Source organism: Hemiscyllium ocellatum, chromosome 9 (genome assembly GCF_020745735.1).
Source record: "Hemiscyllium ocellatum isolate sHemOce1 chromosome 9, sHemOce1.pat.X.cur, whole genome shotgun sequence".
In the NCBI taxonomy this organism is placed as follows: domain Eukaryota; kingdom Metazoa; phylum Chordata; class Chondrichthyes; order Orectolobiformes; family Hemiscylliidae; genus Hemiscyllium; species Hemiscyllium ocellatum.
The window spans coordinates 85,413,092-85,434,676 of NC_083409.1; the positions used below are offsets into that span (position 1 = coordinate 85,413,092).

General features: G+C 41.0%; 1 protein-coding gene across 2 annotated transcripts; it reads right to left on the reverse strand.

Annotated features, from left to right (window-relative positions):
- Positions 1-8,382: 8,382 nt before the first annotated feature.
- dmbx1b (diencephalon/mesencephalon homeobox 1b) lies at positions 8,383-21,020 on the reverse strand. Of its 2 annotated transcripts, none has more exons than XM_060829900.1 (4): positions 20,858-21,020; positions 15,745-15,923; positions 12,505-12,859; positions 8,383-8,789 (listed from the first exon to the last, which is right to left on the reverse strand). In XM_060829900.1, the coding sequence occupies exons 1-4, from the start codon at positions 21,009-21,011 to the stop codon at positions 8,383-8,385; spliced, it is 1,095 nt and encodes a 364-aa protein (XP_060685883.1). In that variant the 5' UTR covers positions 21,012-21,020. The 2 variants fall into 2 exon arrangements, with proteins under 2 accessions (XP_060685883.1, XP_060685882.1); XM_060829899.1 differs by having other exon boundaries at positions 15,745-15,959; positions 20,858-21,011.
- Between the last annotated feature and the right edge of the window lie 565 nt (positions 21,021-21,585).

Genomic DNA, 21,585 nt, shown 5'->3' on the forward strand with positions numbered 1-21,585 from the left:
GGTTCCCATTCCCAGGGTATAGTTTTCTTTGCCAATGAAGCAATTGACTTTAACAGTATCACATTGGCTACAATATGTTATGGGGCATGATGAGAACAAGAATAAATTTTCTCTTTCTATAACATCCAAGAAAGAAGCAATGAGGCTGTCTGTTCCCTTCAAAACTAAATAAATTCCTTTCGTTATTGGTCAGATTTAAAGTCAAGTTAAATACAAAGTATCCTCTCCATTGCTCAAATGTTTTATTCATCGATAGATGGTTTGATATTTATCTTCTTGATGGTTCAGATATTATTACATCTAGGAGCTAGATTTAGCACCACATTCTTATCATTTCAAACATATACTGCCATAGTCTGTTCATTCCATTTAACATTTTGCAATTCACTGAATACTTTGCAGGACCATGTGCATGAGTTGCTCCATTTTGAAAAGTAAGCACCCACAGCAAAATATATTTTATACTAAATAAACAGTAATTATTCAATGTAATTGGTAATGTTGAAATTTAAAACAGAATGCATACTTTGAACCTTTGTGATGTGATTTTATTTTTCAGAAATATTGAACAGATTGTATAATAAATTATACTCTTTATTCTTACTCCAAGCTCTAGCTCTATGAAGCCAATATTATATGGTAAAGAGGAGAAATGAACAGTGTAGTCATCTCCTCTTCACTCATGAATCATCGTATAAAGAGATCAAGTCCTCATCAGTCAGTGACCAACTTTCATGCCCTCATGACTCCAGATTTCTGAAGTACACATTTTACTTTTTCATAAAATCTAGTGGTTGGTATAAATTATTTGGTTGGGCATTATTCTATGTATCCTCCATAAAACAAGCAGATTGTGATACTTTCAAAATAGTGTTGCTTGATTGCATGACTATGACTTATCTAATTAATGACTCCCAATTTTCATTTCTTTTTCTAATTTAAGATAGCTTACATGTATAATCATAACTATCATTGTATGGCTAACAGAAAGTTGTTGACATTGGAGCTTTGAAAGCATGTTATTCAGAATGTATTGACTTTCCCTTCCAAGTATTAAAAAGCGATGTTGTATACAGATAGAATGTTGTTTTTCTATAGTGCATTGGAGAACATGCAATGAATCATGGTCTGAATTTTTTTAAAATGCACTGCTAAGGACTCTGAGTTCTTTGATTAATCTAGTGTTGAACATTCTACAGAACTGTGGCAATTACTGAGGAATAAGGAAATAGGAAAGACTCTTCTCACCATCTGGGTAAGGCAACACTGACTTGATACACAGCTCATCAACACAATGGACATGTATTTACATTTCAGAGACAACACTGGCTAATCCCCATTAATATTGTAACCTAGGGATTAAGCTCACACCTCACTAACATTTTGAAAAATGTAAATAAAAATGATTTCATCTGTACAGAAAGTATTTTACAAATAACTTCTGAATAACTGATTCACATTTCTATTACAGTGGTTACATACAGATGTGATATTGTCACACCCTTCCTCTACCACAGATTGCCTTCTTCACTAATGCCTAGCAATGAGTAGGAAGAGGATGCATTTGAAATTCAATGCTGTCTTTTACTGTTTTGTTTGGACATAAGTTCAGTGTCAGGTTAGGAACAGTCACAGTCAGAAAAATATTAATCGTATCACAAATAAACCTTTTGGCATAAGCAATAAGTTTAATGCTTTTCGAACATAATGATGGTATTCTAGAAGATGATTATTTCTTCCCATCTCTTTTCTATCTGGTATCAATAAAATTGATGATTTGGGATGTTAAGATGTAATGTGTTATTAGAATTCCTTTCAAAGGGCTCAGCAATCCAGTATTTAGACGGTCAGTGTTAGGGATATGAATTTATGTGATTCAATGTAAGAAATGTCAGTGCTATGAATGAACTGCTATACTTGCTCTGAATTTAATGTTACTACTGAGCACTTTGGGGACAGGTACAACATTGATTAAATAGTAGCTAAAATACCCTTTATTCTGCCTTCAGCATCGTGTCTCAACCCCACTTTACATCAAGTACACTAGTCATTCTTATTAACCTCATTGTGACACCTTTTGGTGTATGATGAGTTCCCTGTGGTTGTCAGAATAAAAAGAGTAGTCTAGCTATATTTCTGTTCAAGTTAAGAAAAATGAGGAAAAAAAGGTATTCCATTTCATTACTTTCATCTAGTCCTTGCAGGGGAATATCTTTTAAGATAAGTTTATAGTCGACAGTGAGAAAGTCCAGAAAGTCTAAGACCAGCTGATATTTTATCTTGGCAGATTGTCCTAAATGTTCATTAATGTAGTAAAACATTTTTTTTTCAGTTTACAACTAGATACTGGTGTTAATTCATTTAATAGATACCAGACAATATCTTTAAAGCATGTTGGAAATATCTAATAGCAGATGAATAGAAGACATTTAATTTAAAAAGCATTTTACCAAGAAAGTAGTACTTACAATATGAGTGTTTAATGATTGAAAGTCTTCTTCCCACTATTTTAATGCTTACATTAATCCATGTATTTTAAATGGGTTAATGCCACCAATAGGATAGCAGAGAGTGCCATAAAAATGTGATAAGTATTTTTCCACTAATATTATTGTTTAACAATAACTAAGAACTAATCTAGTTATTTATTTTATATAGAGAGAATTTAACCTAAATGGCGGCAAAGACTGAAAATGGTGTCTTTGTGTTTTACTGATCTAAATGGATTAAGAATATTAAGACTACAGGGACACTGGCATTGCAGCTTGTGCATTGTGCCTCATTATGGCATGTAAGTGTTTAACTATACAATTTTGATGTGGACAAGACCTTGTGACTCAGTTGTCATTATTAATAATCTTTTATATCAATGATGATTTTTCCTTGTAGATGGCTGAATGAAAGTGAGATGTCGGTGTTGACTGTGGGTTTGCAGGTTGCATATGAGCCATATCTCATTCTTACAGACTTTCCCATAATGGGGCTTTCAGTTGCCACCTGGTAGGTTTGATTGCAGATTGTTAGTGTGAACAGCTCCATTCTCTTCTATGTCTCTTGCTGTTATCTCTCAGTGGTTTTACTTGTTGATTGAAAGATTCTGACATAATTTTAGCCAGATGGTCATTGGGATATGGGTCTGCATAGTGAGGGGCATAGACATTAGGAAGTGGTCCACTGTTAGGCTGTGAATAACAGCTACACTTTAGCCAGCGATCAACATAAAGGAATGGGAAAATTTTTTAAATGTGGTAATATCAATCCAAGGAATTTTAATGGGCAAAATAGTTAGAAAATAATGTGAAGTTATAATTAACTGTTGTTAGCATTTTTTGATACATAGATAGATTCTGAGAACTTTTATTTTAATGAAAGCAGTGAGCTTAAACAAGACATTAAGGCCAGATTTCTTTTCATGCTATTTCACTCTGAACTGACAACGTGTTTTATTGTTCATGATTTGAATTGTAGAATTTTTATTTGGATGATATTGCTATTAATCTGTGGTGTAATATCATTTAAATTTGTAAATATAGTCAAGGATCCATTAAAAATTGTTAGCAGTAACAGTGCTATTCATCAGTGTGGCCTTTGATGAAAAAAATCAAAATAATGTGGCTTCTTAGCAGACAGATGATCTCAATGCCATACCAGTTTCTGCTTGTAAAATGATTCACCTAGGGAGTGCTGCTGAACAAAGAGACCTTGGAGTGCAGGTTCATAGCTCCTTGAAAGTGGAGTCGCAGGTAGATAGGATAGTGAAGAAGGTGTTTGGTATGCTTTCCTTTATTGGTCAGAGTATTGAGTACAGGAGTTGGGAGGTCATGTTGCAGCTATACAGGACATTGGTTAGGCCACTGTTGGAATATTGCGTGCAATTCTGGTCTCCTTCCTATTGGAAAGATGTTGTGAAACTTGAAAGGGTTCAGAAAAGATTTACAAGGATGTTGCCAGGGTTGAAAGATCAGAGCTACAGAAAGAGGCTGAACAGGCTGGGGCTGTTTTCCCTGGAGCGTCGGAGACTGAGGGGTGACCTTATAGAGGTTTACAAAATTATGAGGGGCATGGATAGGATAAATAGACAAAGTCTTTTCCCTGGGGTTGGGGAATCCAGAACTAGAGGGCATAGGTTTAGGGTGAGAGGGGAAAGATATAAAAGAGACCTAAGGGGCAACTTTTTCATGCAGAGGGTGGTACGTGTATGGAATGAGCTGCCAGAGGATGTGGTGGAGGCTGGTACAATTGCAACATTTAAGAGGCATTTAGATGGGTATATGAATAGGAAGGGTTTGGAGGGATATGGGCCGGGTGCTGGCAGGTGGGACTAGATTGGGTTGGGATATCTGGTCCGCATGGACGGGTTGGACCGAAGGGTCTGATTCCATGCTGTACATCTCTATGACTCTATGACCAAACATCAAAATAATTTCATTTTATTTGATTCCATTCGGATTGAAAATTAAGTTATATATCAGAAAAAACCTCGAATAATTACAGTAGCAACTAACCAAGATGACAGCAGGATCTTTTCCTGTCCAAGCCACAGTCTGCTGAACCAGATTGTTTCCAACCTCCCTGTCATAATTGACCATGAGATGACCTTCCCACAACTTATCCTCTTCATCACCAATATCACAAACATTTGGCTCTATATAATGTATATTCTGCATTCTCCTCTGCTACTGAGCCAGAGCCATGTGTTTCTTTCTCTCTCCAGACTCAAGCAGGCCAATGTTATTGGTTGACATCAGACCCTCCATGCTTCATCAACATAACTCTGCACCAGATCTGGTCCATCCACCGACAATGTGCTTGCTAATGTTCATTACTGCTCTCTTTATCGAGCTTCATGAAAAAGAAGGGCAGAGGAAAAGCCTTAAGGACAGCCTCAAAGCATTCCTAAAAATAATGCAACATCCCCACCAGTTCATGGAAATCTTATGCTGCCCAATTTGGAGCAGAAATATCCACAGAGGAGCCAAACATTTAAACTGGCGCAAGCAGGAGAAGGAGAATGTGAAAACCCAAGCGTCTCACCCACCCATCTCAAATATTTTGGAAATGACTTGTATAAAATGTGGCCACAAGTTAAAGACTAGGCTCAAAAACAGAAATTGCTGGAAAAGCTCAGCAAGTCTGGCAGCATCTGTGCAGAGTTTACGTTTCAGGTCCGGGTCACGTTAACTCCGATTTCTCTCCATAGATGCTGTCAGATTTGCTCAGCTTTATCAAGAATTTCTGTTTTTATTTCTCATTTGCAGCAGTTTTTTTTTGTTCGGTTTTTAAAGTCTAGGCTACCAGCTTTTCCGGATTATCTTCATTATAAAATCTCACTCGCTGCCCAATCCCAAGCAAGAAACAGGATTGTATGCATTCAGGAAGAACATTTGCCTCCTGCGTCGGCAGTAAAGACATGTAAAATACCCAGGATCCCCGCTGTCTCTCTGAGGAACCTTCAGTTCCTCGGCACCCCAACTCTGAAGGCATGCCATTGCACGACCAGCATCACGCTTATAATGCAACGAGATACCCAAGTATGGTGCACGGTGTCTCCTTAAAGATAAACATTGCCATCAAGAAATTTAGAAACATGCACCCATGTTTTGTGTAAGTTGGCAATGATGAAACACTTTTGAAAAGGGGGAAACCTTTTATTGAGAACTTGCTAAGTTTGACCTGGATGGTGATATCAATTCAAATATCTGCAACCGTCCAATGTAAGGAGGTGGTTCATTTTAAACAGGAGGTGCCCATAAACATCTCTCTTGGCATTATAAATTCATCACTGAGTTAAGTTAATCCACGGAAAAGGAGCTGGCGCCCTGACTTCGTGTTTGAAACGCGCGTGTGAAATTGAAGTCAGCCCTCTTCGTTTTCTATTACAGCGATTTACAAAAACTGGTTGGTGAGTTGAATTTGGCGGCGCCGTTCCCTTCTCTACAAGCGCTAAGAGTTGGAAACGCCCTCAGCGCCGTGTACTGCGGCCGCGCCTGCCCGCATGCAGCGCCGATTACATAGACGGAGAAATTCCTGATCATTGGCGCAGCTCTCATTCAGCGCAGGGCGAAACGTTTCCAGAGCCTTGGGTTTCACTGTCAAAATAATGTTACCATTTCCTTTAAACGTCATTGGATCCATCATATAGATAGTTTAAGTGAGTGGGCAAAGGCCTGGCAGATGGAGTACAATCTTAATAAATGTGAAATCATCCATTTGGACAGGATTAACAGTAAAAAGGGCTGTGACTTGAATGGGAAGGAATTGCAGCTCACTGCTGTGAAGAGGGACTTGGGTATCCTGTGCATGGATCACAGTAGGTTAGGTTGCAGGTGTAACAGGTAATTAGGTTGGCAAATGCAATGTTGTCTCTGCATCACTAAAGGGATTGATTAGAAAGTCAGGGAGGTTATGTTGCAGCTATAGGATGCTAGTGAGGGCACAATTGGAGTACTGTGCAGTTTTGGTTTCCTTACTTGAGAAAGGATATACTGGCACTAGAAGGGGTGCAGAGGAGGTTCAGTAAGTTGATTCGGAGTTGAAGGGGTTGGCTTGTGAGGAGAGGTGGAATAGACCCTGGAATTTAGAAGAATGAGGGTGGATCTTATGAAACCTATAAAATTAGGCAGGGAATGGATAAGTTAGAAGTAGAGAGGATGTTTCCACTGGCAGGTGAAACTAGGACAGGAGGGCAAAGTGTCAAAATTAGGAGCAGATGTAGGACTGAATTGAGAAGGAACTTCTTCACCCAGAGGGTTGTGAATCTATGGAATTCTCTGCCCAGTGAAGTGGATGAGGCTTCCTCAGTTAATGCTTTTAAAGCTAAGAGAGATAATTTCTTAAACAATAAAGGTATCAAGGGTTATGGTGAGAGGGCGGATAAGTGGAGCTGAGGCCACAAAACGATCAGCCATGATATTATTGAATGGCGGAGTGGGCTCGAAGGGCCAGATGGCCTACTGCTCCTGGTTCTTATGTTCTACTGTAAATAGCATCATAAGCTGAGCAGACAACGTAAAGACCAATGTGAAAATCTACAAGTGATATAACCAGTAAGATCCTCCAATCAGTCAGACTATCACCTCAGCAATGTAAGGGAAACTATACAAGCTACAACCTCATGGTGTAGTGATAATGGCCCTGCCGCTGACCGGGGCAGCCTGTGTTCAAAGGTTGGTTAAAATTCAAACTCATAACTTGTCAGAATTTCTGTGTGGTACCAGCTTGAGTTTGAAAACGGTTGTTAACACTGGGCTGCAAGTTACACCCTTCTGTCTAGAGGTAGCTAAGTCCTAATTGCCTCGGACGCCGTTTGTGGAGGGAGACACTGCAGTGTCTCAATTCTACGTGCTTCTAAAATTTTAAAGAGGCGTTTTATGATGTTCAGGGGAACAGATTTCAAGTATGATCCTGGAATGCGATAAAAAAACGTCTGTTGCTGCGGAGCTTCGATTGCACAATTCCAATTCAGTAATAACATAAACGGAAATCAGCAGGTCTGACAGCATCTGTGGGGAGAGGAACAGAGTCGACGTTTCCAATCTAATCATCACTGTGAAGAACATGTTCTGAAGAAGAGTAGCTGGACTCAAAAAAGTTAACCTCTGCTTTCTCTCTCCACAGATACTGCCAGACCTGCAGAGTATCTCCATCGGTTCCGGTTTCAGGTCCTCAGCATCCGCAGTCCGTTGTTTTAACAGGGCTATAATCCCTGCTGGTTCAGTAAGCAATCCTGCAGTCAAAAGTGGGAAAAGGCAGAATCCGGGACAGCTCGGGCTATCTCGAGCAATTCCCACTACTTTCTTTGTATAGAGTGGCCTGTTTAAACGCAGTTGTTAAGAATCTCGCTGCCAGTGCCTTTTTAAAAAAGCAATTTGGAAACAAAAAAGTAAGTTTTTTTGACGGCTCGGTTTTGTTTTAACATTGAAAACTGATTACAATGATCCCATCCGGCGGGGCTGCTTCTTTAAGAAGCGCGGTATTGGGGCGTTGTAACTATTTCTCTTTGAGGAAACACGTGTTTTGCAAAACTCAACCTTGGGTAGTTTTGGAGCGGTTGGGACATTGCATCAGTAAAATCTGACTATCAACTGTCTACCAAATGTTATGGGTGGGCATTAAGTGATTGTTTTTGTTTCAATTTGAACAGGACTGGTGAGATATTAGTTGAAAGGGTTGGTTAATTTCAGCTGCCCTTGTAGAAGCGCAGTGCCTTGATTTCCTCCTACTCATTGAATAGACATTTCTCATTTATGGACGTGACTCTAAAGCATCTGGTCAAACCCAGGAACATCTAAATAGACCTAAATGATGTGTACGGTGTGTTTGTTTGTACGTTTCTCCAGACAAGCACGTCGCCTTCCTGCTGTTCCTGTCCAGCCAGCCGGGTCAGTTTGGTAGACTGTCCAGTCCCAGGGACGCTGCGTGCTGCTTGGCTCGGAGCCGGAGGTTCTCGATGCTGGTCGTTTTGCTGTTGAGATTGGGCAGGGCGCTCGACGCTTGCAGGATCGGGCTCGACCACACTTGCTGGGCGTGCGAGAGCGACTGGTAGTAGGACTGGCAGTGGAGCGAGCTGATGGGCGCTACATTCATATTCATGCCCAGGTATGGCATGGCCGGCGGGCTCCCCATGTCGAAGGAAGAGTAGTGGACGAGGTTGTTGGTAGCTGCCATGTGCTGGCGGAACTGCTCTTGCAGCCGGAACAGGCTGAGGGGAGAGGACGAGTAGGAGTGAGTTTGCACCAGGTTACTCCCGCTGCTGGAAGCTGGTGTCCCTGTCGTGTTAATCGGCGAATCTGTTTGAGGCAATGGGGTACAAGAAAGGTGCACGTTTAGTCAGAGTGTAATCTTACTTTTGTGTCGGAATCATGGAGGGTTTATGCTTTTCTGATGTAATTCAAACGATCACATGAAACAACACAGGGCACATGGACTGCAGCGGTTCAAGAAGGCACCTCACCATTACCTTCCCAAAAACAACTCGCGATGGGCAATACATGCTGACCCAGCCAGCAACTCAGCAGTGTTTTTAAAACAAAAATCTCAACTGCTTTGCATAGTCGTATTCATATCTGTGAAATATCAGCTACACTGTGTGCATCACATTCCCCATCCAGCGTTGCCATATTAACCAAAGTTAGCATGGTGCTGGAAAAGCACAGCAGGTCAGGCAGCATCCGAGGAGCAGGAAAAGGGCAAAAACCCTTCATCAGGGATGAGGCTGGAAAAGATAAATGGGAGGGGGTGGGGCTGGGGAGAAGGTAGCTGAGAGTGCAATAGGTGGATGGAGATGGGGCTGAAGGTGATAGGTCAGAGGGGAGGGTGGAGCGGACAGGTGGGACAGGTCATGAGGACTGTGCTGAGCTGGAAGGTTGGAACTGGGATTAGATGGGGGAAAGGGGAATGAGGAAACCGGTGAAGTTCACATTGATGCCCCGGGGTTGAGTAGCCAGCCTGTCGACAGCATGACCACACATTCCCTGCTGAGGGCGACTGAACTAAGCAAACTCGTTCATGCTTCACACTCCCATATCCTCCATAAGGCAGTGCAGACAATTGCAGAGACTGTCTTTTTTGGAGGACCCATTGGCCATATCCTGCAGGGAGAAAGTGAGGACTGCAGATGCTGGAGATCAGAGTCGGGAGTATGGTGCTGGAAAAGCACAGCAGGAATCCCGATCAAGGGCTTATGCCCGAAACGTCGATTTTCCTGCTCCTGGGATGCTGCCTGACCTGCTGTGCTTTTCCAGCACCATGCTAACTTTGGTTAATATGGCAACGCTGGATGGGGAATGTGATGCTGTGCTTTTCCAGGATCACACTCTGGACCCATATCCTGCAGGGGGCGGCCGAGTGAAGCCCCCCCATTCTCTCCAATCACCTCGACCCCATCCCCTGGTTGCAAAATCCCTCTCGCTGTATATTCATTCACAGACGCTTGAGGTCTCTACACCCTTGGGCCAGTTTTCGTTTTGATTTTTGAGAATGAACGCCGTTCAGGATTGGAGTTAACCTTTATGTCTCCTCTTTTACACAGAAATCAGAACCCCCTCCCAGGTCACCCGAGTGGATTTGACCCCCACGCCCCAGCTTTGAACGGACTGCAAGGTGCCATGGAGCCCTATAGCGGCCTCTGGCACTGGGAAGGAGTCTGCTATCCCATTCCATTTGCCACTTTACCGCTGAGGAGCAATGTGGGTGTGTGGGGTTGGGGAATTAGAATCGAAAGAATGGAGGCTGAGGTATCCAGGGCAGCTCATTAGCGTAAGCAGGTACACTCTGTTGTCAGGGCGGATTGTCACTTAAATCAAAGTTTGTACAAGTGAAAGGGGCTTTAACTCGTTCCATTCTCAGCTCCGCGGGGATATGCAATTAATTCAAACACTACTCTGCTAAATCCACCTGGTAACCACAAAAATCACATCAGCTTGTAGTCAAACAATGAACTCATCAGTCCTGACAGTCCTTGCTTTCATTCGCCTCCATTTGAAACCTGACGAGCTGTCAGAAAGCTAATCATTGGAAATATGAGCTTTATCTGATCAAAACCAATGTGACACCGACGCCAGGAGATTGAGTGGAAAATCCCCATCCAAACTTCTTCCCCACGCCCGCCTGTTTCATTAGGAGGGGAATTTTGGACCATTAAAGTGCCGAGCTTTTCAAATCGGAGACAGCAAGGGACCAACAGAGATTGCCGAGCTGAGGCTGCATGGGAACAAGGCATCGGACCAGTCCAGGACAAGAGTTATCAAAAACAAACTTCACCCGTTACTAAGGCAGGTATTAGTTTCACTGGAGATGCACACAATCTGATTTGCATATTCAGTTCCTTTTATAAAATCTTTATTTGTTTGTTATTTCCTTTTTAACCTATTAATTTTTTTCTAATGTATTCTTTCTCTTCTGTACTCTATTAATTTAACCAGGCTCTGAAGCTTCGGATCTTTTCTGTATGTGTCATTGAATCACAAGACGGCAGAAGAAGACCATTCGGCCTATTGAGGCCATGCTAGCTTTCTGTACAGCAATCCAGTGAGCGTCGTTCCCCTGCTCTCTCAGGTGGACCTGTGCGATGAAGTGGTTGATGGTCTCCGCTTCCTGCACGCTGCTAGGCAAATCACTGCCACTGAGAATCTCACACAGTTCTTCTTTAAAACCCTAAATCTGTCTCTTCCCCCACCCCCAACCCGTTCTGGTAGGATCAGCAAATGGAAACAGCTCTACCTTGTCCACCTTATATCTGTCATCTCCCTGAACACCTCTTTGAAATATCCTCCAAATTCCTTTACTGCATGTAGATTAACATCAGCCTCTGCATCTTAGCCTGATGTTACCCTCATCAAGAATTGTACCTTTATTGGGTTTATAATCATTGCTAAACAGACAAGCCAGCATACATTTATGCAAGTATGCCTGTTCCACAGGAATGTATGTCTTTTTGCAGATGAATCTGAACCTCCGAATAGAATGAGCAAAGAAATAAACCGGAAAGGCTCACCATTCTGTCAGGGTGAACAGTCTCTCGGCTGTTGCCTTGAGATCTCCCTAATTAAGCTTTACCACATCTGAGCAGCACTCTCACATTCAGGATGACTGGTTTCCACCTGTGAGGAGATTTTCTGTTTCCACCGCCAAAAAGCTTTACAGACAAATTCGAAGATTTGAGAGAAAGAGAGAGTTGGATTACTGTGAACAGTTTCAGGCCCTTGTCTAAAGAAAGCTATGCGGTAAAAACAATGACTGCAGATGCTGGAAACCAGATTCTGGATCAGTGGTGCTGGAAGAGCACAGCAGTTCAGGCAGCATCCGAGGAGCAGCGAAATCAACGTTTCGGGCAAAAGTCCTTCAAATAAAGAAAGCTATGCTGTCATTGGAGGCAATCCAGAAAAGGTTCACCCGGTTGATCCCGGATAGGTAGGGACAGTCTTATCAGAATGGGTTAGGCCTGCACCCATTGGAATTTAGAAGAGTGAGAGGCCACCTTAGTGAAACATGCAAATATCTTAGAGGATTTTGACAAGGTAGTTGAGAAGTCATTTTTCCCTTGTGGACCAGAGGGGAGAGTCTCGGAATAAGGGGTGGCATATTTAAAACAGAGATGTGGAAGATTTCCCTTTTTTTTGGTAAATAAGTGAATCTGTGGAATTAAATCTGCAGAAGGCTGGGCCGTTAAATCCATTTAAAGCCGTGATAGACAGATGTTTAAGAAGAGAATCAAGATTATCGGGAAAAAGTAGAGAAGTGGGAGTTGAGGAAGATTAGAGCTGTAGAATGTTAATATGTGAGGTTTGCAATTTAACATCATTTTCAAACAAATTAACTGGAACCTGGCAGGAGCCCCGTGAATTTGATTGAAAGTATTCCTTCTCTGGGTCGGAGCAAGAGTCAGAGAGCCTGTGTCTGAGATCTAATCAAATGACAAACGTGGCAAATGCACTTGAACCGCAAGTTAACCAGCTTTCAGTCTCCTCCCCATCACTCAGACACAAACTGAAAGCCCATCTTTACCTGATTTCGGGCTCCCCCGTTTGCAGGTTGTTGGTTTGCTGTCGGGACTGCAGCTCTTCTCTTGCTTAAACTCCTCTGCCGGCGATTTATACTCTCGCTCTCTGTCCGTCTGCTCCTCTGCTGATGATTCACTGTCTGACTGCTCGGCCGAGGTGACATTTAACTCGATGTTAATCGGCTCGCCGCCAGCACTGCGTGGCTCGCTGACTTCTGAGCAGCCCTGGGTTTCTGTGGCTGGTTTCTCGGCTTTCGTCTCCTCCTGGCTCATTTCGGCCTCTTTCTGTTTCTGGAGCTGCTCTTTCTGCAAGCTGCGTTGCTTCTTCCGGAACTTGGCGCGGCGGTTTTTAAACCAGACCTGGAAACATTCGAGGAAGACATGGCAAAACCCAAGCCATCACACTGCAGTGTGGAGGGCGCAAGTTCAAAGGGTGCGGGCCACACAATACTTAGAGTGATACAGCACGGAAACAGGCCCTGCCGTCGAACTCGACCCCCATGCCAAGCAAGTTTCCTAAACTAAACTAGCCCCCCCTTCCCTGTGTTCGGCTCAAAGCCCTCTAAACCGTTCCTATTCATGCACCTGTCCAATTTTTTTTTTAATTACAACGGCATCTTGACCAGATGGGCCAATGGGCTGAGAAGTGGTAGATGGTGTTTAATTTTGATAAATGCGAGGTGCTGTATTTTGGGAAAGCAAATCTCGGCAGGACTTATACACTAGAGTAAAAAGTGAGGTCTGCAGATGCTGGAGATCAGGGCTGAGAACGTGTTGCTGGTTAAAGCGCAGCAGGTCAGGCTGCATCCAAGGAACAGGAAATTCGGACGTTTCAGGCAAAAGCCCTTCAATTTAGTTTCAGGACTTACACACTTAATGTTAAGGTCCAAGGGAGTGTTGCTGAACAAAGAGTGCAGGTTCATAGCTCCTTGAAAGTTGAGTCGCAGGTAGAGAGGATAGTGAAGAAGGCGTTTGGTATGCTTTCCTTTACTGGTCAGAGTATTGAGTACAGGAGTTGGGAGGTCATGTTGCGGCTGTGCAGGACATTGGTTAGGCCACTGTTGGTCTCCCTCCTATAGGAAGGATGTTGTGGAACTTGAAAGAGTTCAGAAAAGATTTCCAAAGATGTTGTCAGGGTTGGAGGATTTGAGTTATAGAGAGAGGTTGAATAAGCTAGGACTGTTTTCCCTGGAGTGTAGGAGGCTGAGGGGAGACCTTATAAAATCATGAGGGGCATGGATAGGATAGATCGACAAAGTCTTTTCCCTGGGATGAGAGAGTCCATAACTAGAGGGCATAGATTTAGGGTGAGAGGGGAAAGATATAAAAGAGACCTAAGGGGCAACTTTTCATGCAGAGGGTGGTGCATGTATAGAATGAGTTGCCAGAGGATGTGGTGGAGGTTAGTACTATTGCAACATTTAAAAGGCTCTGGATAGGTATATGAATAGGAAAGGTTTGGAGGGATATGGGCCAGTGCTGGCAGGTGGGGCTAGATTGGGTTGGGATATCTGGTCAGCATGGATGGGTTGGACCAAAAGGTCATTCCACACATAAACCACCCTCTGTATGCGAACGTTGCCCCTCAGGTCCATTTTAAATCTTTTTCCTCTCATCTTAAAAACATGCCCCCTAGTTTTGAACTCTCTGACCCGAGGGAAAACATTTCTGCTATTTGCCTTATCTATAGCCCTCATTATTTTATAAATGTCTATAAGGTCACACCTCAACCTCCTTTGTTCCAGTGGAAAAAATCCCTGCCTATCCTCATAACTCAAACTTTCTAGTCCTAGCAACATCCTGGTAAATCTTTTCTGAATCCTCTCCAATTTAATAATATCCTTCCTATCACGGGGTAACCAGAACTGAACACAGTACTCTAAACGTTGCCTCAGATATGTCCTTTCCAACCTTAACGTGATGTCCGAACTCCTATATTCAGTGGACTCAGCAATTAAGGCAAGCATGCTAAATGCCTCCTTAACCACCCGTCTACCTGTGATGCAACTTTCAAGGAATCATCTACCTGAAGCCCTAGGTTTCTTCATTTGACAACACTACTTGGAAGGTAGTGTAGCACCTCATAAGGATGCCAATAAGTTAGTGAGATGGGTGGAGAGGTAGCAGATGAAATTTAATATAAAGAAGCCTGAAGTGATTCATTCTGGTAGAAAAATGTGCAGAAAGGCTGTAAAGTTGAACAACTATCTATAATTCTAATGTGAGTGCAGGAACTGAGGGATCTGGATTGGGGGCAGGGGAGGCTGGTACTATTGCAACATTTAAAATCATTTGGATGGGTATATGAATAGGAAGGGTTTGGAGGAATATGGGCCGGGTGCTGGCAGGTGGGACTAGATTGGGTTGGGATATTGGGTTGGCATGGACGGGTTGGACCGAAGGGTCTGTTTCTGTGCTGTACATCTCTATGACTGTATTATAGATCGTTAACTAAACTTACATATGTTTAAATAGGGGCATTCAATAAAAAGTAAAATCACCATAGTCTTTGTATTTTCTAATCACCTCATTTGTAGATCTTATAACACTCCCCTGGAGCAGGCAGGATTTGCATCCTCATGGCAAAAGTGAGGACTGCAGATGCTGGGGATTAGAGTCAAGAGTGTGGTGCTGGAAAAGCACAGCAGATCCACATTGATGCCATCATTTTGGATTTCACCAGATTCCTCATTTCCCCTCCTCTCACCTTATCCTAGTTCAAACCTTTCAGGTCAGCACCGTCCTCATGATGAGTCCCATCTGTCCATCTTCCTTCCCATCTGTCTGCTCCACCCTCCCCTCAGACCTATTACCTTTACCCCCACTGCACTCTCAGCCACCTTCTCCCCAGCCTCAGTCCCCTCCCATTTATCTCTCCACTGCAATCCACCCCCAAAGGCTCCCAGCCTCATATAACAATTCTATTTTGCCTTCTGGTGGAAAAATGTCTCTGGATGTGGAAGGACACAACATGAATGAAAAGAAATTCATGAAATTTGAACATATTTCCATAAAAATGGTAATTACACTGGTTTCATTACCTAATACAAGAAGCAAAGCTGCCATGTAATGACCAGTATCTAGACTGATTAATTGTGGGAAAATAACTGAACATATAAAATGTTTTAAACTATAAAAATTATTGGTAATAAGTTGGGCAACTGTAGTTATCGGCCAGTTATCTAATAAACCAGATTGTTTTAATAAATGGCTGATAGAGAAAGCAAAGGAAAAATGTATTGTACCTGTACTCTAGCTTCTGGCAAGTTCGTGCACATGGCCAACCTTTCTCTCATCACTACATCGGGATAGTGTGTTTTCTGGAATGTCTTCTCCAGAGCCTCCAACTGTTGAGCAGTGAATGCTGTCCGACTCCGACGTTGCTTACGATGCTGGGACCCATACCTTGCCTCAAGGATAATATCTTGAAATGCACAGCCGTTGGAAAATAAAAACACATCTAGTTTAATTATTGGGAAAGGTACAACATTCACCATCATTCTTTATTTCTTTATTTTGCTAACTTCTTTCCCGAGGAATTTGTATTTAAGAACCTGTACCTCGGTATCTTTGGACCTAAGATGGTGCTATAAGTGGCAAGTTGTAAATTTTTCACTTTACTCATTTGCGTATATGTGACAATAAAGCTAATTTTAATTTTAGTTCTATTTCATCTACCAACAAGTCTTTTCATAATCATGTGGCTTTTAATAATGTTGCCTTATATCATACCTTGGTGCCATTAGCAGCTGGCTTATCAATTGCAATTTCTTTCTAGAGATTCTCAAAAAATGCTCTGCAGTTGACTTGTACTCAACTTTTCCTTCTCATCTTGTTGGCTTGTTATATCATTTGGCACCACTTTTCAGAGTCACACTGTCCATAAAGGTCAACAGCACAATAAAGGTCCTTTGGCTTATTGAGGTTGGGTTTGTCAAAAATAACCACTTAAGTATTCTAATGCAATTTTCTGGTGTATTCATTCAGTTTTATTGCATTGCTATTTTCCAAAGATTGATTTGGAAATTGTTTCTGTTGTGAATTCAATACTGTTGAAGTTTTAAGGCCAATGGCAGATGTTTTTGTGGAACACTTGAATCACAACAGCAGTATAGTCTCAGAATAAATTATATTTGTTGTCCAAGGAAATTTTAGTACATTTATGGATTATACTTTTTTAAACTCACTCATGGGATATGACATCACTGGCTAGGCCAGCATTTATTGCACATGGGAGTTGCCAATATAATTTTTCATGTTTTATTAAATCTAAATAGATCATTAGGTAGGGCAAAGATATTTCTAAATTCCTTTTCTCTATCACCTATTCCTTACCTCCTCCACATTCTTCTCTAGCAATGTATGAGAAGGTATGCATTTTTAAAATATTTAATCTATCTCTGCCTTTTCTCCACCCCTCCCTGCCACATGGGAACACTGTTAACTCCTGCTTTCTTGATGCATTTCTATCACATACTATCAACCATCTTCCCTTCCTTGACCTATATAAACTGACATTGCAAATTGTCCTCTCTCCTCAGGCATTTTCCTCTCCCTTTCAAAAGCATTTCCCTCATTGTACTCCTTGACATATTTATCTTCACTAACTAACAAATTAATCCCCAACTCTCTGTCATCTCTAAAGCAATTGACTTTGCTGTCACCTTCTGGATGCACACAAACAGCTCTGCCACTTTCCATTTGAATTCTCCCAAGTAGTTTCCATTCCTTGCATAGATGGGAATTGGCTCTAAACAACTTTACAGATTAAGAATTCTGTGACTTTGATGCATTATTTTTCTCCTTCATCTTTGATGTCTGTTCAGGTTTCAGTGAGGTCGGTCACATCATCCTCTGTTAATGTCTCTTCTTTGTTCTCCATTAATTCTTTTCTACCTATCTAGACAGTGTGGCTCCATATTGCTCCCACCTCTGGAGTTGTATTATGATTAATTCTCAACACTTTCTTTCTCCTCCTAACAGGCTGTTCTTTGGCAATATCAAACAGAAGATCAGCTTTCATGCCTAAGTTGATGGCATCCAGTTGATCTTTAATTTTCTGACTGTCTGATACTGTATTCTCTTGTTATCAACTCCAATCCTTTGTCCACATCTACCTCTCCAGACCATCTAGAACCTCAGTGCCCTCTTCAATCCAGAGCACAGCCTGTGATTCTATACAATTTCCTTCACAAACAATCCCACCTATTTTCATTCTCATTAACATAGTCTGTCTCCATTCATCCCTCAGCCTATTTGCCAACAAAAAAAATCTCTAACTTGCCTTTCTCTTTACAAACTTGAAATGCTGAAAGGAAAATAATAAGGAGTATATAATAATCAATGGACCGTTTACCACCCATTTGCTGGCATTTCAGGAAATTAAAATCAACTTCATTGTTTCACAATCAAATAGCAATTCACAAGTTCATCAAGGATGAAGAAGACAATTTGGACCATTGAGTTCATTTCCCTGAAGGCATCCTAATCCCTCGGTTTCATCATTGGATTGTGTTTTAATTGACCCCAAAATTTCACTTCCACTTCTTTTCATCAGGGTCTGTTCTATATAATCTACATGTTGGCCACTCTTTGAACATAGAACAATCTCCTCATATGGCTTACATTTTACTATATTGAATCTATAACTTTTTGCCCTAATGTTACTCATTAGTGTCATGGAATATTGAGCTTACTTTTTCCATATGAATGTATAAACTTGACAAGAAAAGAGCCAATGGTCCAGCAAGACTGTTTCAACAGTCATGGCCCACCTGAGCAGCATGCTACCCAATGTGTCACATAACTTCCTGGGAGGGCAAATGGAACAGGTCAAAATTCCTTGGCCAATTAAGAGCAAACAAAATCTGAGGAATTCCTCTCTGACTCCTGATGTCGATCATAAAATGTACCAGGAGACCAGGATGACAATGAGACCAGAATTCATTTTTGGCACAGAGCGAGACCATCCACAGCCAGGAACATTCGCAGTTCCTTTTAGAATGCTGCTGCAAGTTCACATTTTATTAACTTACAATTTGTTCCAAACCTGATGACTCTTTTTCTCAGAGGTGGGGGCGTTTAAAACTAATTTAAGGTGAGAGAAGAAAGATGTAATATGATATAAGGGGCAAACTTTTCACGCAGAGGGTGGTATGCATTACAGAATGAGCTGCCAGAAGAAGTGGTGGAAGATAGTACAATTAGAGCATTTAAGAGGCATCTGGATGTGTCTATGAATAGGAAGGGATTAGAGGGATATAGGCCAAGTGCTGGCAAATGGGACTAGATTAATTTAGGATATCTGGTCAGCATGGACAAGTTGGATTGGAGGGTTTGTTTATGTGTTATGTATCTCTATGACTGTATGACTCTTGGCAAAAGAAAATCCTCCTGTCATTGATCCTGGTTCTATGATATGCACATCACTTGATTTTCCCTAAGCTTCTAATTCAAATAATCAAGCTCCATGGACTCTGTTTGGTGCTTTCTGTGTTTGAAGTAATTCAAATTTCCTTAATTTCCATGCTTTCCTTGAGCTCAGGTGATAAGAAAGAGATAAGGTCATTTTTTTTCCCCTCAGAGGTTAATCAATCTGTGACTTCTTTATGACTGTCGATGTTGGGTTAAGTATACTCAAGGCTGAGATGGACAGCTTTTTAAACAGTAAAAGAACCAAGGGTTATTACTATAAGGCCAGGAAGGTGGAGTTGAGGATTATCAGATCAGACACTGAATAGCAGAACAAACTCATTGGGCTGAATGGCCTACAGCTGCTCCTATGCCTTATGGTCTGAAAATGCTGGGTCTTTTTATTCTACCATGATATCTAACATTCTTTGTCCCAGTAGCTCTTTCTTAGCTTGTTGGCTTCTTTGGTCAATTTTAGTCTGATTACCATTCTGTGAGATGCCTTTGGGGCATTGTCCTACTTTATTGCTGCTTTTGTTTTAAACTAGATATCAATCTCATGATGTATCTCTGAACCTTTTACAAGTCATCTATGACATTTACAATATGAGGGGACCAAAACTGGGCACTAGTATAGATATATTTCATACAAGGACAATGGAGGCTTTTTAAAAATATTTAAGCACTCTAATCATACATCCCCATACTGTTTGGTTCCTGGCACTGTTGTGAATCCTTAGAAATTCATGGATTGCAACAGGCAGATTTTTTTTTCCCCCTTGTCAACCGCTTTTTAGCTCAGATCTCAATAAGATATGCATAAGCTGCTGTGAATCTTATCCATCTGAGGAACAATACCTTTATATGTATGTAATAACATTTTCCAGACATTTGCCCATTCCCTACCACATCTCTATCTAATTCTAGTAATTTTGTCAAAATTCTAAAACATTTGTAAACATTAGTATCATTTATGAACTTGTGGACAGCTCACCCATTGTCTTTATCAAATTAGTAATAACGAGTATGAATGTCAACAATCCTACCTCCAATCCATGTTGCTCTCCTACAGAGAGAGCAGTATCATTAGAACTTTGTGCCTTCAAGAATGCAAAAATTCCTAATTTGTCGCAGGTTCCTTTATCAATCCCAAATTCTTTATTTCTGAGTAACTTATTGTGTAGCACCTTGTTGAAAACTTGTTGGAAATTGAAGCACTTGGTATCACCCAGACCTTCCATCTTTTAATCCACCAACCTTTTGATCCATATGAATCAACAAATAAGCCAAAATCTCCTTTGCCAGAAGCCATATTGAAAATGTTCAAAGTCCTCTTGGTGTTTCAGGTGGAGAAAAAAATTCAACCTCAATGAGGACACAAAACATGTAATAATAAATCTGCTGTCCAGTTTTGAGACCATGTTTCCTATTTAAGACTGTATCTATATCTATTTTGACATTTTCAGTTTTAGAGTCAATTGTATATTGTGGAACTGGAGAATTATCTACTGGAGTGAGGACTGGTGCAAAATCATAATTTAAAACCTCAACTATATCCTGGAATATTACCTTAACAAATGCTTTAATGTTTTAAGCACTCCTTAATGTTATATCTGCAAAATACTGTTAATTTTTTTCGTTGCTGCTCTGTATTCATTGGGCTCACCTTTTTTTAGCATTGTTCTTATGTATTTCAACATGTTGTTTAATTTGCTTTCCTTTATACAATACCACATATTCATCTGTGTTGAATTTAATATGCTAATTTTGTTAACTGCTAATGTCCATACTGTATCCAACTCAATCTGCAATTTCTGACTGTCTCCTTTGACAATACTTCTTGTTTGCAATCACTTACATGTTTCTGAATATAATAAGTGCAATAACAAAAATGGAAAGCAAAAGCACAATTGTACCATACAATGAAAACTGACATTAGTATCTTACCAGCCAGCCTCTCAGCCAAAGTCAGTGCATGGACAGATGGCCTGTAGTCAGGAGCATGCTGGGCCTGTTGTGCTGCTTGTTGGTGAAGATTATACATTGCACTCAAAGAGTTCATGGCATGTAGAGAGTAACCATTGACCCCATAGTGCTGCATGGCTGTCAATCTCTGAGAGAAACAGCAAACATACAAAGACATCAATGAATGGCTCAGGTTTTAGACTCAGTCCATTAAATACTGTTTATGATCTATGTAATGTTATTTCTTAGGTTTCATGCTATAACATTCATGGATAAGATTTGGTACTCAGCGTGACTTTGCCTTCTTTGAGTAACTTTAAGGCTGATGTCACACTGTGCAATATTACTAAAAATAGCAGAATTTCATACAAACAAATGTATTAACACATTCTTATTAAGTCCCCTTACCTGCTATGTTAATCAGTTAGAAATCCATTAATATCAGTCAATATACCTTCAATTTGTGTAACCTTATATCTTCATTCATTGCGTTTTTGAGGAGCTACTCTTGCTGGCAATGAAAATTCAAAGAATTAAATGTTTCCTTAAGACTACTGAACTAAAAATATAATCAGATTTTGATAAGTGAGTGTACTTGTGTTTCATATGACTCATGCTAGGTGCCATTCTTACTGTGTGACTTTAACAATGTGTGAAAATTTTTTTTATTCAGAGTCCTTAACCAAATTTTGAATTAAAAACTGAGAATG

Excerpts from the sequence above, each read along its gene's own strand:
- dmbx1b (XM_060829899.1), bottom strand. The coding sequence starts at position 21,011 with ATGCAGCACTATGGGGTCAATGGTTACTCTCTACATGCCATGAACTCT. Across the intron at positions 15,960-20,857 it reads TTTGGCTGAGAGGCTGGCTG|ATGTGTTTTTATTTTCCAAC; the intron begins GTAAGATACTAA and ends TAATTAAACTAG. Across the intron at positions 12,860-15,744 it reads TGCCAGAAGCTAGAGTACAG|GTCTGGTTTAAAAACCGCCG; the intron begins GTACAATACATT and ends GAATGTTTCCAG.